General features: G+C 41.6%; 2 protein-coding genes across 5 annotated transcripts in view; one reads left to right on the top strand and one right to left on the bottom strand.

The window, feature by feature from the left end:
* The window catches only part of AIM1 (absent in melanoma 1), a 44,414-nt gene extending 40,739 nt beyond the window's left edge, over positions 1-3,675 (top strand). The window contains 2 exon segments of the mRNA XM_019473599.1: positions 643-805; positions 3,587-3,675. Coding sequence (XP_019329144.1) covers positions 643-805; positions 3,587-3,675 — 252 coding nt within the window.
* RTN4IP1 (reticulon 4 interacting protein 1) overlaps positions 1-12,197 on the bottom strand; it is a 42,104-nt gene that overhangs the window by 10,297 nt on the left and 19,610 nt on the right. For 2 of the 4 annotated variants that reach the window (XM_019473614.1, XM_009285097.2), the window contains one exon: positions 6,482-6,609. In XM_019473614.1, the coding sequence (XP_019329159.1) occupies positions 6,493-6,609 (117 nt within the window). In that variant the 3' untranslated portion in view covers positions 6,482-6,492. Of the gene's footprint in view, positions 1-792; positions 1,360-6,481; positions 6,610-12,197 lie in introns of those variants that run through there. The other 2 variants (XM_019473610.1, XM_019473609.1) reach the window with 2 other exon arrangements.

Below are 12,197 nucleotides of genomic sequence, written 5' to 3' on the forward strand. Positions count from 1 at the left end.
AGGAAAAATGTCTTTACTGGAAGAGTGGTTAAACATTGGCACAGGCTGCCCAGGGAAGTGGTTGAGGCCCCATCCCTGGAGGTATTTAAAGGACGTGTAGATGAGGCGCTTAGGGACATGGTTTAGTGGGCATGGTGGTGTTGGGTCGATGGTTGGACTCGATGATCTTAGAGGTCTTTTCCAACCTCAATGATTCTATGATTCTACTAGGAAGAAAATTAACTCTATCCCAGCCGAAACCAGGACAGTATTAAAGGTACCAGCTCTGCATGGAAAAGTCTCTGGGCTGGAAATTGCTGTAGATGAGGAGAGATTACCAGGAACATACTACGTTCAAGAGCAGAGTCAATGTAATCTTCCATGGTATCTGTTATTGGCCACTGCTAGAGGCAGGTGCTAATTGTACCTTTTGATCTAATACAGCATGGTTATTTTAACGTTCCTTATTTAGTGGAGAGTGTCAGCAAAAACAGGAACAAAAGAAAAATAAGTAGTCTTGAATTTGGGGCAAAAATACATTCCTTTAGGGAAGGTAGTTCCTAGATTCTGTTCTCACCTGCTGACATCTGTCTGATTAAAAAACAGTGGATACTAGAAGTAAGGCCATTTTGAATAATTGCTGTTGCTTTTCTGATGATGCAGATGGCAGAGGATTGCTGCTTGACAATTGTTGGAAATCTTATAACTCCTGGCTCTAAACTCGGTCTGTCATTTGAGCGGAATGAAGACAAACAATACTGGCATATTAGTCCTGATGGCAGGATTTATAGCAAGATGAAACCCAAGCTGGTTTTAGATATCAAAGGTAAGCAAATGTGTTATCTCATTACATTGTGTCTTAATTACATGGTATTTACAGTGGGATAGGCACTAAACGTGCCTATAAATTAAGGATTGTGTTGTAGTTACTTTAATCTAGAATCAAAAAAGACCCGATGAGCTAGTCTGACCTCCTGAATTATACAGGCCCTAGGACTTAATTTCATTTTTCCTGCAGTTTAGTAACTCACAGTACTTGCTTATCTTGTATTCCCCATTTAAAATGCTGAAGCAAGAAAAATCTAGCTTCTCATTAACTTTAATTTGTACAGAGCAAATTTTCTTATATAGTAGTTGTAGATGCAATAGCCAAAGGGCATTAGGAAAACAAAGGCAGGCTTGTATACTGATGTGATTAGATGCAAAAAATTTCTTCATTTGTTTATTAATGGCTGTACCTTTATTGCAAACATGAGATTCTGCCATGGCAGCCTAAGGTCTCTGCGCACTTGATGCCTGTTTTACAGTCGCTTTTATCACATCAATTTGATTCACGTAGATACTGTTTCTGAACTTTGTTTCCATAGTTTCATAGAAGGTCTGAAAAAGCAACAAATGGAGTGATTAGCAGAATTAGCATAATCAGATATTCTTACATAACTCTGCATTTTCGAGGGGGGGAGTAATCATTTTCTATAGGTGTTAATTTTTTTTAGCTGTTTTAAAATAAATTTTTCATTGATGCTGTGACATTAATTATAGCAATTACAAAAAACAAAACAAAAAAAAAGCAGACTCAACAGTCAGCACTTCAGAACTAAAAAGGACAGGACTATCAGAACTGTGAGAAAAGAGTTATCTAATGTCTGACCATAATACAACACTGGCACAAATAGTCACAAATTTTCTTTACTGCCGTAAAAAGCTAGTGATGATAAGTTTATAATTAATCAAAAAGACTCCAGTTCAAGGGAGAGTCTTTAGTCACAATGACTCTGCATACCTTTTTCTAAAGTCAGTTCCGAGTTGCACCAAACAAGCAGAAATACTATTATGCTGCCTTGTCTTCAGTTAATCATGTTAAAAGCAATTACGTATTCTGCATTTATAATTGAGGAACTTCATAGTGGATAGGTCTGGTGATGAAAGTATAGATGCACTCTTAGTTTACAACAAAGTAAATCTGTACGGTAAATATGAAAGAGCAGGTACGTTTAGCTTTTATTTGAGAAAGCCTAGTAGGAACATCACCTGTTTCTGCCAAATCTGCTGATCCATTCTTGACCACAAATTGAGCATTAATGAATTCTTCAGCAAATGAATGCAGTTGTTCAACTGTGCAGTTACCGATGCCACCTTGTGGATATATTGGCATAGCACAGAGATTGTCCAGAGCGCTGCTCTATCAAAGGAAATAGTCTCTTGTTCCACTGAAGAAAATCCCATCTTTTCCCAGTATAACATATTTACATTCTATCAGACACCACTTACAAAATATTTTTTGCGCTCGCAGTGATAACTGAGCTATGTAGCTAATGCTATTTTTTTGTAGCTGCTGGTTAGGTTTTTTTCCTGTGGGAGTATTTGATCTGGTGTTCCCTTCTTTTTCCCCTCTTTCTAAAGAACTTTGTGAGTATTTCTGCTGTGTGTCTCTACTGCTTTTTAGTAATTGCCTGGTGATGGCAAGGAGAGAAATCATGTTGGTGTTAACCTTCTCAGAGACCTTTCTCATTTGGGACAGTGGCAGCAGAAAGCTTCCCCCAAATTCCTGAAGCAGAGAACAGCTAAGGTGCTTGAGATGGCATTTCTTTAGTACAAAAGAATTGCTCTTAAATGTGCCTGCCCATGCAGGACTCCAGGTGCCTAGAATTTCTGGGATCTGCTAGAATCCATATTTGTTACACTCATCATAAGCTTTCAGCTGCCAGGCTTGTCTTTTGCTCATTCAAGGAGGGTGAGGCTATAGGGGTGCAGAATGAAAGACGGTGTCCGTAGGAGTGTCCTGGTGCTCTGATGGCTGCTTCCAGTGGGAATACTACCTGCTGTTGCAGGTGTGTTGTACTACACGAGATGCACGTGTCCTACACTTCTGCAGTATGTACTAGATCTGAGAAAAAAATGTCAGTTCTGACTTTCCGCTCTAGTCGAATGTTTTCTTTGCTTCCGAGTTTCTTAAGTCAGAATACTAACGGTGCTCTTCTTTGGGAACATGTTTGGCATTGCATCACCTGAGTAAATTAAGCTCCTCTAAGAAAGGGTTATATTTTGCATTCAGGTGTGTTCAGCTGCCAGTGGAAACAGCTGAACGTTGGGGGATATTCTGTGTATGGCGACTTGTGATGCAGCTGGTCAAAATCCAGGATTATAATGGCAAAGAGTAAATGAGTACCAGACCTTGTCCCTGGCGTGGTTATACCCGTATTGTCTGTTAGCAGCAGGACTGATTTCATCATGTAAACATCATCTTTAGGGCAAAGTGACAACTGACAACTGTTGAGGGGAAACTCAACAGCCAAGTTTGACTTTTGGGAAGTGACAGTCTTAAAGGAGCTACACCTGACTGTATTGCAGTGTTTCCTTCCTTTCCCATCCAGGCTGAAAAAGCTGAGGTACTGAACTACTGAAGGGGGCGGAGAGGAGCAGGCAGGCTCCCTTGTTTCAAAATTAATTCCAAAAGCAGGCAGTGATGAAAATGAGTTTATCTTTTCAGTGCCTTGGGGAGAAGAGAAACTGTCTAAACCAGCGCTCTAATTACAGTTGCCCTGAAACCTAGAGTACATGTCTCTTATTTCAAAGATAATCTACACTCTTAAATTTTTCGTTACAGGGGGCGCACAATATGATCGCGACCATGTTGTTGTCAACACAGTCAATGAAGAAAAGTTAACGCAGTGTTGGGAACCGCTAGTTGTATAAACCCAAACAAGCAAAGATGACGTTTGAATTAGCCACTGTTGCAGACACTAGAATTGGCACTGCCATCTCTGAAGGATACAGGATCAACAATAAGAGTTTTGTCTTTTCTTTGCAATTTTAAAAAGAACAAGCAACAGAATGATTTCACCTCTCTAAGATTATTATCCCTATGAAAGCTTGAGTATCTCTCAACCTTTTTTTTTTTTTGTGATGATTATCACAACTCAATGTGAGATAGAGAGTGGTAGTGTGCCTCGGGCTAGAGTGAAAGACTAAAGGTGGGAGAGACCCCATGGAGTTACAGTTGTGTCAGTGAGTAATTAATCCAGAATAGTCAATAAGCATAATTTAAAATTATTTTTAAAAGGTTTATTTTTTAACCGAGAGAAGGGCTAAAAAATAATTAAAGCTTATTTTATAAAGGACAGGAGTGCAGTGTGTACATGGGTATAGCAGCTTGGACCTATGGGCTGTAGTAGAGAGAAATATTCACTACTGGAAATTAATATATTTGTTTCACTGGAACAAACTTACGTTTACTGGAAGTTTAAAGACTGCTAGCACACAGCACACCCAAAGAATTTTAACACGTGGCTTCAAATATAGTTAGTATGCTAATACAGTAAGTCCTAAATTGAGAAAATCTAGAATTTTTTCTTATGTAGAGACGATGTAAATTAGTAGATGTTTGTTAGAAAAAGAGAGGGCTGGCAAAAGGATGCATCAGAATGTGAAGAACTTGCCCGTTTTCTAGGCTGCCTAACTTTTTGAGTTATGGGTATTTTACTTCTTTGCCAAGTCAAATTTTTACCTTTTAAAACAGTTCCAGTAAGTATAGTCTTCCTGAACTCCAAAATCATAGAGAAAACAAGAATTCTTAGGGAAAGTATCACTAAAGATGACTGCAACTAAGCAGTGTGGTTACTAAGTTTTTCAGCCGCTGCCTGTTGGGCTTACTATGGAGAACGCCAGACTCCCAAGTATTTCTGATGTTGGAGAGCAACGTCCGTGGTGGGCTGCTGGCTCCCGGCTGCCGCTGGGCAGAAGTGTCAGGCTGCCCTAGCGAAGGGCATAGCCAAGCCTGGATGTGTGCCCAGTCACAAGGGCTGTGCCTGTTCAAAGTGAGCGTTGCTGGTTTAGTAAAGAGCTTGTGACAAGTAAGACATACTAATGACTGCAGGAGGTTCTTCTGTTGCCCTGCTCTTAACCTGGTTTTGTTAGTTTTCCTTAATAATGTTGGCAAAAAGGTAAAATACAAACAAAAAGTCTTGTGCTATGCTGCTGTGTTTTGTTCTGGCTTAGACCAGTGTTATTACAAGCTGCTCCTAGGAGCATCCAGGCCTTTGTCTTGCATAGTAAGTCTGTTTAACGTTTTCATTACTATTGTATTGCCTCAAAGGATACTGGTGCTTTTATTGTTACCACCCTAGAGGAAGTGCCTTACTAATTTTCCTCCTTTTGTACAGATGTACTGAAGTTTTGTTGCTCTGAAATGTGCTGCTTTTAGTTCTTCATAGAAAATGTGTTGTTACTGGTTCCAAACAGTGGTACTTTGTCATATTGATGTGCTCTTGCTATATATAATATAGCATTTTACAAATAAATTTAAGTTAGGTAACTTTTTATTGAAATTATTTTTAAAAGTAGAAAGCTGACATTTTACGGTTAGTTTTGCCTCTGTCTTGTGTCCTTCCTCTGTCCATAATTCCTCTGCAACAGCTAGCTAGTGAGGAGTGAATACATGGTGTGGAATAGCTGCAGGCTGTGAGGAACAGATGCTTCTGTACAAGCACGTGTTCAGTGCATTTGTACACGGGGCCACAGTTCACATGGCTGCTGCTTCTGTCCCCTGGTGGAAGCACTGCATGACATGGTTTTTCCATCACTGTAGCTGCACCACAGTAAATGTGCAGTTCTCAATTAAAAGCTTACCACTTTCCTTTGATCTGCCTGCATAATTGCAGGGGAAGTCACTCCGTAGCTCGTCTCTGGCAAAATGGTAAGTTTAAAAACAGACCAACAGACACATACCCCTCAAGCATTTCATCGCCACCAGCAGTGATAGGGGCCATGGAAGGAACGGGGTCTCCTGATTACTGACAAAATCATGTCTAGCCTACCTGCGCAAACACTGTAGTCAGCTGAATCTGCCAGGAGTTAGGCAATTAGAATAATTATCAGTTACAGATTGATTTTTGTTCCTTGCTTCTACTCAGATTAGTTATGCCATGAGAGATTTGCCATATCAAGATTAAAGTACCAGTCTCGAGACAGCAACGTGACCACTTAATACAGGAAAAGTTTACAGGTTCTGAGAATGAACTAGATAGAACTAGACTGAGTAATAATATGTATTAATAAAGGTGAACAGAACTAGGAAGGGCCAAGGCAAAAAGGACGGCACAAGTTTCATACGGACAATTAGATGAAAGTGTGCCTCACCATTTCAGGACTTACCTAAAACATCTGGGAAGTAAAAGCTCCACGATCTACAAACTGAAAATGCTGCTGGCTGTCCCTCTTATCCCAAGAGTGAGGGGTGTTCTGCAAAAGTCACAACTACAATCTTAACATGGTTTTCATGTAGAAATACCTAAGGCACATTAGTATTTCTTGTCTGCATATTAACAGTTATTAAGAGGCAGAGTATGAAGGAATCAAAGAGGCTTTTCTAAAACAGGACTTTCTTTTTTTGTTTTAAATTACGCACCATGTGTGAGCTTTTAAAGAAGAAACAGTTGCTACGTACCAGTTCATGTTCAAGGGTAATTTACTAGTAAAGGACTGGCTGGAGGCAGAATAATGATTAGAGATACTTTATTTTTTACTAATTACATCAATCACTGTTTTTCCACGTGCATGTCCTCCTTCCAATTTCAGAAAGGCCTTTGGAACTTCGGAAAAAGAGAAGACTTGATCAATAACTGGTTGAATCTACAGAATAAAGAAAAAGTGTCGCTATATTAGCAATAAAATAATGTATCACCTTCACACTTCAAAACTCTTAGGAAGAAGGGGGGGGGGGGTGTTCTTTATAGGGAAGGGGGGGGGGGGGTGTTCTTTATAGTATTTAGGGCAGAAACATCTCTACTTAGCACAGTTCGGAGCCCTCACCTGGGACTCTTAACAATAAAGTCACCAAGCAAGGCTCTAAGTCCCTTTAAAAGCTGACACTGTGGTTCAACTTTCTGCTGTTCACAATGATACACTGAGGAAAAGGAAGAACATTTTTTCCTTGTATTTCTCTACTGGTTTTCTTGTTAAACCCAACAATTTTCAAAAGGTCAGATGTTTTAAAGATACCTATGAATCTAGTGCCTATCTGCATCAGTACATTCCTCAGTACCCTTAAAAGACTTGGCTGCAAATGAAGTACAGAAAGAAGTCCACAAACATTTGTTGCTGAATCATTTAGATTAGATACACTTGAAGACTCAGCCACTGTGTATTCCAACAGGCATACATCATTAAGCCCAGCTTGAATCGACTGCTATTTTGGCATTAATTTTGTAGAGTAGCCTTCTGGATTGTTTTAGACTCATTTCTAATAATGAAGGTGAAACTACCCTATTCGCTGTCCCCAGTATTAACTAAGGAGCCTGAAAACCCTATGAACATTTTCTTTAGACATCACAGTGTACCAACAGAAGAAATCCCAGCTGCTTCTGAAAAATACTTGTCACTGCTAGTCCAAGGGAAGAGACTTCTTCTATCATCAAGTTCTGAGTCAGCCTTCCAAAGGCCAAAATAAGATCTGTGTACAGATCTGTGTACAGAAGTACCTCCCAAAGATCCTACCTACCCTGAGGTTGGTCTCTTACCTTGGATCCCCTAACACCAGCCCAATGCATGTTCTTGCATTGATGAACTGGTCCTAATCCTCTTATCGGAGGAGAACATTAACAGTAGATGAGTCTGCAGCTAGCTCTTGCAGTGATGAAGATCTGAAGTAACAAAGATCCAAACACCCTATGTACTGTGCTAGAAAAGGATCCTTGTTACTTTTGTCAGTGAAAAAATATCTTCAGGCTTCTGCCTCACAGCTACTAGCATGGACACTATGTTGCCGAGTACTCCAGAACTGGTAACTGCCCTCTCCTGGTAGAGTAATAGAAAAGAAATACAACAGCAATAAGGAGACAAAGAATTTGCCAGCATCAGAACAGTGCCGTCTTTCAAAAGGCTTGCTTGCTTTTACCAGAAGGCAAGGGGTACGTATTCAGACATGCTGCTTAGCAGGTGAACGTGCAGCACTACCAAGGAAAATTTTTCACGTGCACACATTTTCCAAGCAGCAGCACTGACCACCCAGCACCCTCGCCAACAGCACAACTGCCATCTGGTAGTTGTCTGTGCTCAGGTAGGTCCTTTTCTCAATTCTCCTAATTTTCTCTTCATTCATACACAGTGCCTTACCTTGAAGTCCATTCTTTGCACTAAAATAACTACTGGTTTTACTTATATGATAACAGTAATCCAAGACATCAATAATCTAACTATTACACTGCAGTATCTCCTAATCTTGTCACTAGATTTTCCTTTTTATTTTGTCAAGGCAAGCTTAGCAGTAGCATGAAACTTTACATGGCAGAAAAGTAGGAATGAGTGAACCTGCTCCAAAGAAAAAGTCAGAATTAGCAGCCAATCACTATGAGAGCAACTGTGCAAACAAATATATTCAGTAAGTGCCTCAAACTTGCCGTGCTGCAGGGTACAAGGCTGGGTAATTTCTTCCCTTTGTTCTGCCAGGACCATCTCTGTAAACAAACCTCTAGCAAAGTGAGTAGTAACACACAGTGGAGGAGCCAGAAAGATACCGTGTAACACTTTCTGCTGCTCAACTGGGGAAGAAATGTGGGGCGTGAATGATCAAGTTCAAGACAAAATCATGTTTGGTCAACATCCAAGCACAGAAAGGAAATGTTGTCTCGGGCATCAGCAAATTCAGGGACATGGACCCAGGGCAGCAAAAACACTGAATGAGATACTGGCTTTGGGTAAACTGAGCATCCGAGTAAACTGCAGCTTCTGTGACTGTCAGCAGGAGGAACGTGCTGCAGATCAGTAGTGACTGTTTTGAGGAAGACCAACCCTTGGTTTCATAGCAGAAGCTTGGGAAAAAAACAATGCAGTAACCTTGTTGAGCCAAGCACAAGTGTGGCACTTGTACAAGTACTTATTGTTAACGGCAGTTACATACAAAGCTGTGCTTCAGTTAAGAAAAAAAAAAAGAATACAGAAACTCAGCTGCTGGAGCACGGACACAGATGACCCTAGCAGGGCAAGAGGCTGGGAGGAGGGGAAAGGTATTCGGGGAAGAAAGCAGTGCAGCAGCACAAGGGATGTGAAGCGCAAGGGAGTCCAGGGAAAGGCAGAAGTTAATTTCAGACACATGCAGCAACTGAGAAAAAATGAACAAGACACTTCAATGTCCCGCTACCTGCAGTCATTTATTGTAGGTTGCAGCTTATAACCCCGACAGAATGAGGTATGCTACGTCCTCAGCCTATTAGGTAAAGTTCCAAGCATCACATTTGAAAAGTTGGTGACACAGGGATTCAGAGGAACCCTGAATTCAGCCTCACAGTTCAAAACACCGTGTGTATTGCAGCCACCACACACTCAAAGCCCATCTGCTACATTGATGTAACCTCTAGCTCCATTTAAACGCTGGCTTTAGGCAGTGCTATAGAGAGACATGAATACTAAATTGATGATCCCGACAATCTAGAGCATTAAACATGTTATCTGGCTGGCTGGTCAGTCCCATTGTTTGAATAACCCTGAAAGGGCTGACCGTGTTGCAGCACAGTGATTCACTCAGCCTTTACCATAATCCACTGACTAAGATAAAATTTCTTCCTGTGAGCAGACAAACAAGTAGGGGAGCGTCTGCTGTTTGTTGAATGTGTGATAATAAATGGAGATTAACCGGATAATAAAAACACTGCCTATTTACAGTCACACATCAGTTCCTTGCCAGAGGACACCTATTTGTTCAGGGAAAAGGGATTAAACTAAAGTCTGGGAGAGAAAGGATTAACACACCCGCATTGAAATGTTTATCTGAAAACAGATTGGACCTGAAAGGTTATTTTCTTCCTCTTCATTCTCTCCGATGCAGGACGTACTATAGAAATGAATCTCAGGTCTCTTGAAATGAACTCATGTGTTTGGAAAAATAAAAAGAGCAATTGCTGATGCTGATTAAGGCTATCCTACATAGAGCACAGAAGTGGTAACCCAGCCAATCCAGCTCTGAACGCAGCGGCAGCAGGCAGTGAACAGGCACTGGCAGGAGTTGGCTGGTCAGCAGGAACACGCTCCCACTAATGGCAAATTCAAGCCCACCCTTGGAGGTCCCCATTTCTGTGGTAGCAAGGACACAGTCCGAATTTTTCAGGAGGGGACAAGTGAGAAAACATGAAGGGAATGAAGACAGCTTTGACCCTCGTATTAGCAACAAGTCGCTCCAGTGAGCGTGGAGCTGCTTCCTGCCGCTGGAGGGAGAGCTAGAGCCTTGAAATTGCCAGGAGAGAGACAACCAAACCTCAGAGGCCCTCAGAGCAAGCCTAGCTCGAAGCGGAAAAGGAAAAAAGTCCCCTCACTCCAAGGGCAATGACAGTGCATTGGCTCTCCCCCAAGTTTGTAAAGGATGGCTGTGTCAAAACTGCAGGGCAGACTCGCTTTGCAGAGCGCCTCCCTCCCAGCTGCTGCCTCCCAGCACACACACCCTACTTACGCCTTGGTAAGTAGCCATGAGTCTGCTCATGGCTTGTGTACACCCTTCGGAAAAAGATACTTGCACGTGCACAGAACGAGCACTGTGATGTGCTCCAGCAGACCTCAAAATCCTCTTGAGGGCTTGCCATAATGGAAAAGACCTGCTTGCCATTTTGACTAGCTGAGTTAGAAGATAAAGGCTGTCTTCCTCCAGAAATTACCACTGTGCCCAAATGCGGTATATGAGCACAAATGCACAAATGCAGAGCTTGATACTGTCCTTTGGCCTTCAGTGAGTCTCCCTTCAATTTCAACAGGAGACTTGAACAGAAATCATTACAAAGAACAGTCCCTGTCCTGTAACTAAACGTTTAGTTACCCGTTCAGTACTTTATTGTCATCTCATGGAAAAAATGCTGGTTTGGGACACTGCTGTTTCTGTCATTTCTTCCCTTTAGCTGAGCATCTCCTTCTCTGCTGTACTCAAGTTCCATGTTCTTCGGGTCTTAATCCCACCACTTTCTTCATCCTTCCTTCCCCTTAAAATGGCGTGCAACAATGTATACTGAGCTTCATATTGTTTGCCAACATTACGTTCTAGGGTCAACCCTCACTGGACAAAGATTAAAGTTCTTACCTTCTAGAACAGCTGGCTCTGGTCACATGTCGTATGGGTAGCTTTGCAACTATACAGTACTATGTTTTTGATTAACTTACATTTCAGAGAATATGCACTTTCATCCAAGAGCACATTAAAGGACATCAGGTACATGACATTTCTGTCCCAAATGCCCAACAGAAGTAAAGATCCAACGACACAGTCTCCTACACCCATAAGGAGAATGGTGGTGCAGTGGTTAAGACATGGGAATGGAAGGCGTGTGTCCTGAGGTCCACTCCCACAGTCATCTTACAAACAACTGTATTACCAGGTTTTGTTTGTTTGTTTTTCAAGCCAAGGTACATTCTTTCGTATCAAACCTCTAACAGCAGCCCACAGTAACTCATAAGTATCATCTACAATTATTAAAATGCTAGAAGATAAATCCCAGTTAAGCAGGTTATCAGGGTATGGTTCAGAGTGTAGAAGAGGCTTAAAAAAATCTCTAGTTCATTAATTAGCCCTGGCAGAACAGCTTCTACAGAACACAATGAAGAGCAGTAAGAAACTGGAACAAGCCCAAAATTGTAGTATGTGCCAGCCTAGCCCAAGCTTAAATCAGTAGAAGTGAGGAAGATCCTGGGTTTAGTTACCTACTGAACCATGCTGAAAAACTACTAAAGGAAAGAGCAACTCTCTCTTCTAGAATCCCATAGCAGTCACGGTCATGGTAGTTGTCCTGCTATTTATGCTGGTAATTAAATCAATCTGGGGCAATGCTACCATATATATATAATTAAGACAGAACAAATCATAGAATCATAGAATGGTTTGGGTTGGAAGGGACCTCTAAAGGTCATCTTGTTCCAACCCCCCTGCCGTGGACAGGGACATCTTCAACTAGAACAGGTTGCTCAGAGCCCCGTCCAACCTGACCTGGAATGTTTCCAGGGATGGGGCAGCCACCACCTCTGTGGGCAACCTGTGCCAGTGTTTCACCACCCTCAGCGTAAAAAATTTCTTCCTTCTATCTAGTCTAAATCTACCCCCTTTAGTGTAAAGCCATTCCCCCTTGTCCTGTCGCAACAGGCCCTGCCAAAAAGTTTGACCCCATCTTTTTTATAAGCCCCCTTTAAGTACTGAGAGGCTGCAATAAGGTCTCCCTGGAGCATTCTCTTCTCCAGGCTGAACAACCCCA

Source organism: Aptenodytes forsteri, unplaced genomic scaffold (genome assembly GCF_000699145.1).
Source record: "Aptenodytes forsteri isolate BGI_AS27 unplaced genomic scaffold, ASM69914v1 Scaffold171, whole genome shotgun sequence".
NCBI classification, from domain to species: Eukaryota; Metazoa; Chordata; class Aves; order Sphenisciformes; family Spheniscidae; genus Aptenodytes; species Aptenodytes forsteri.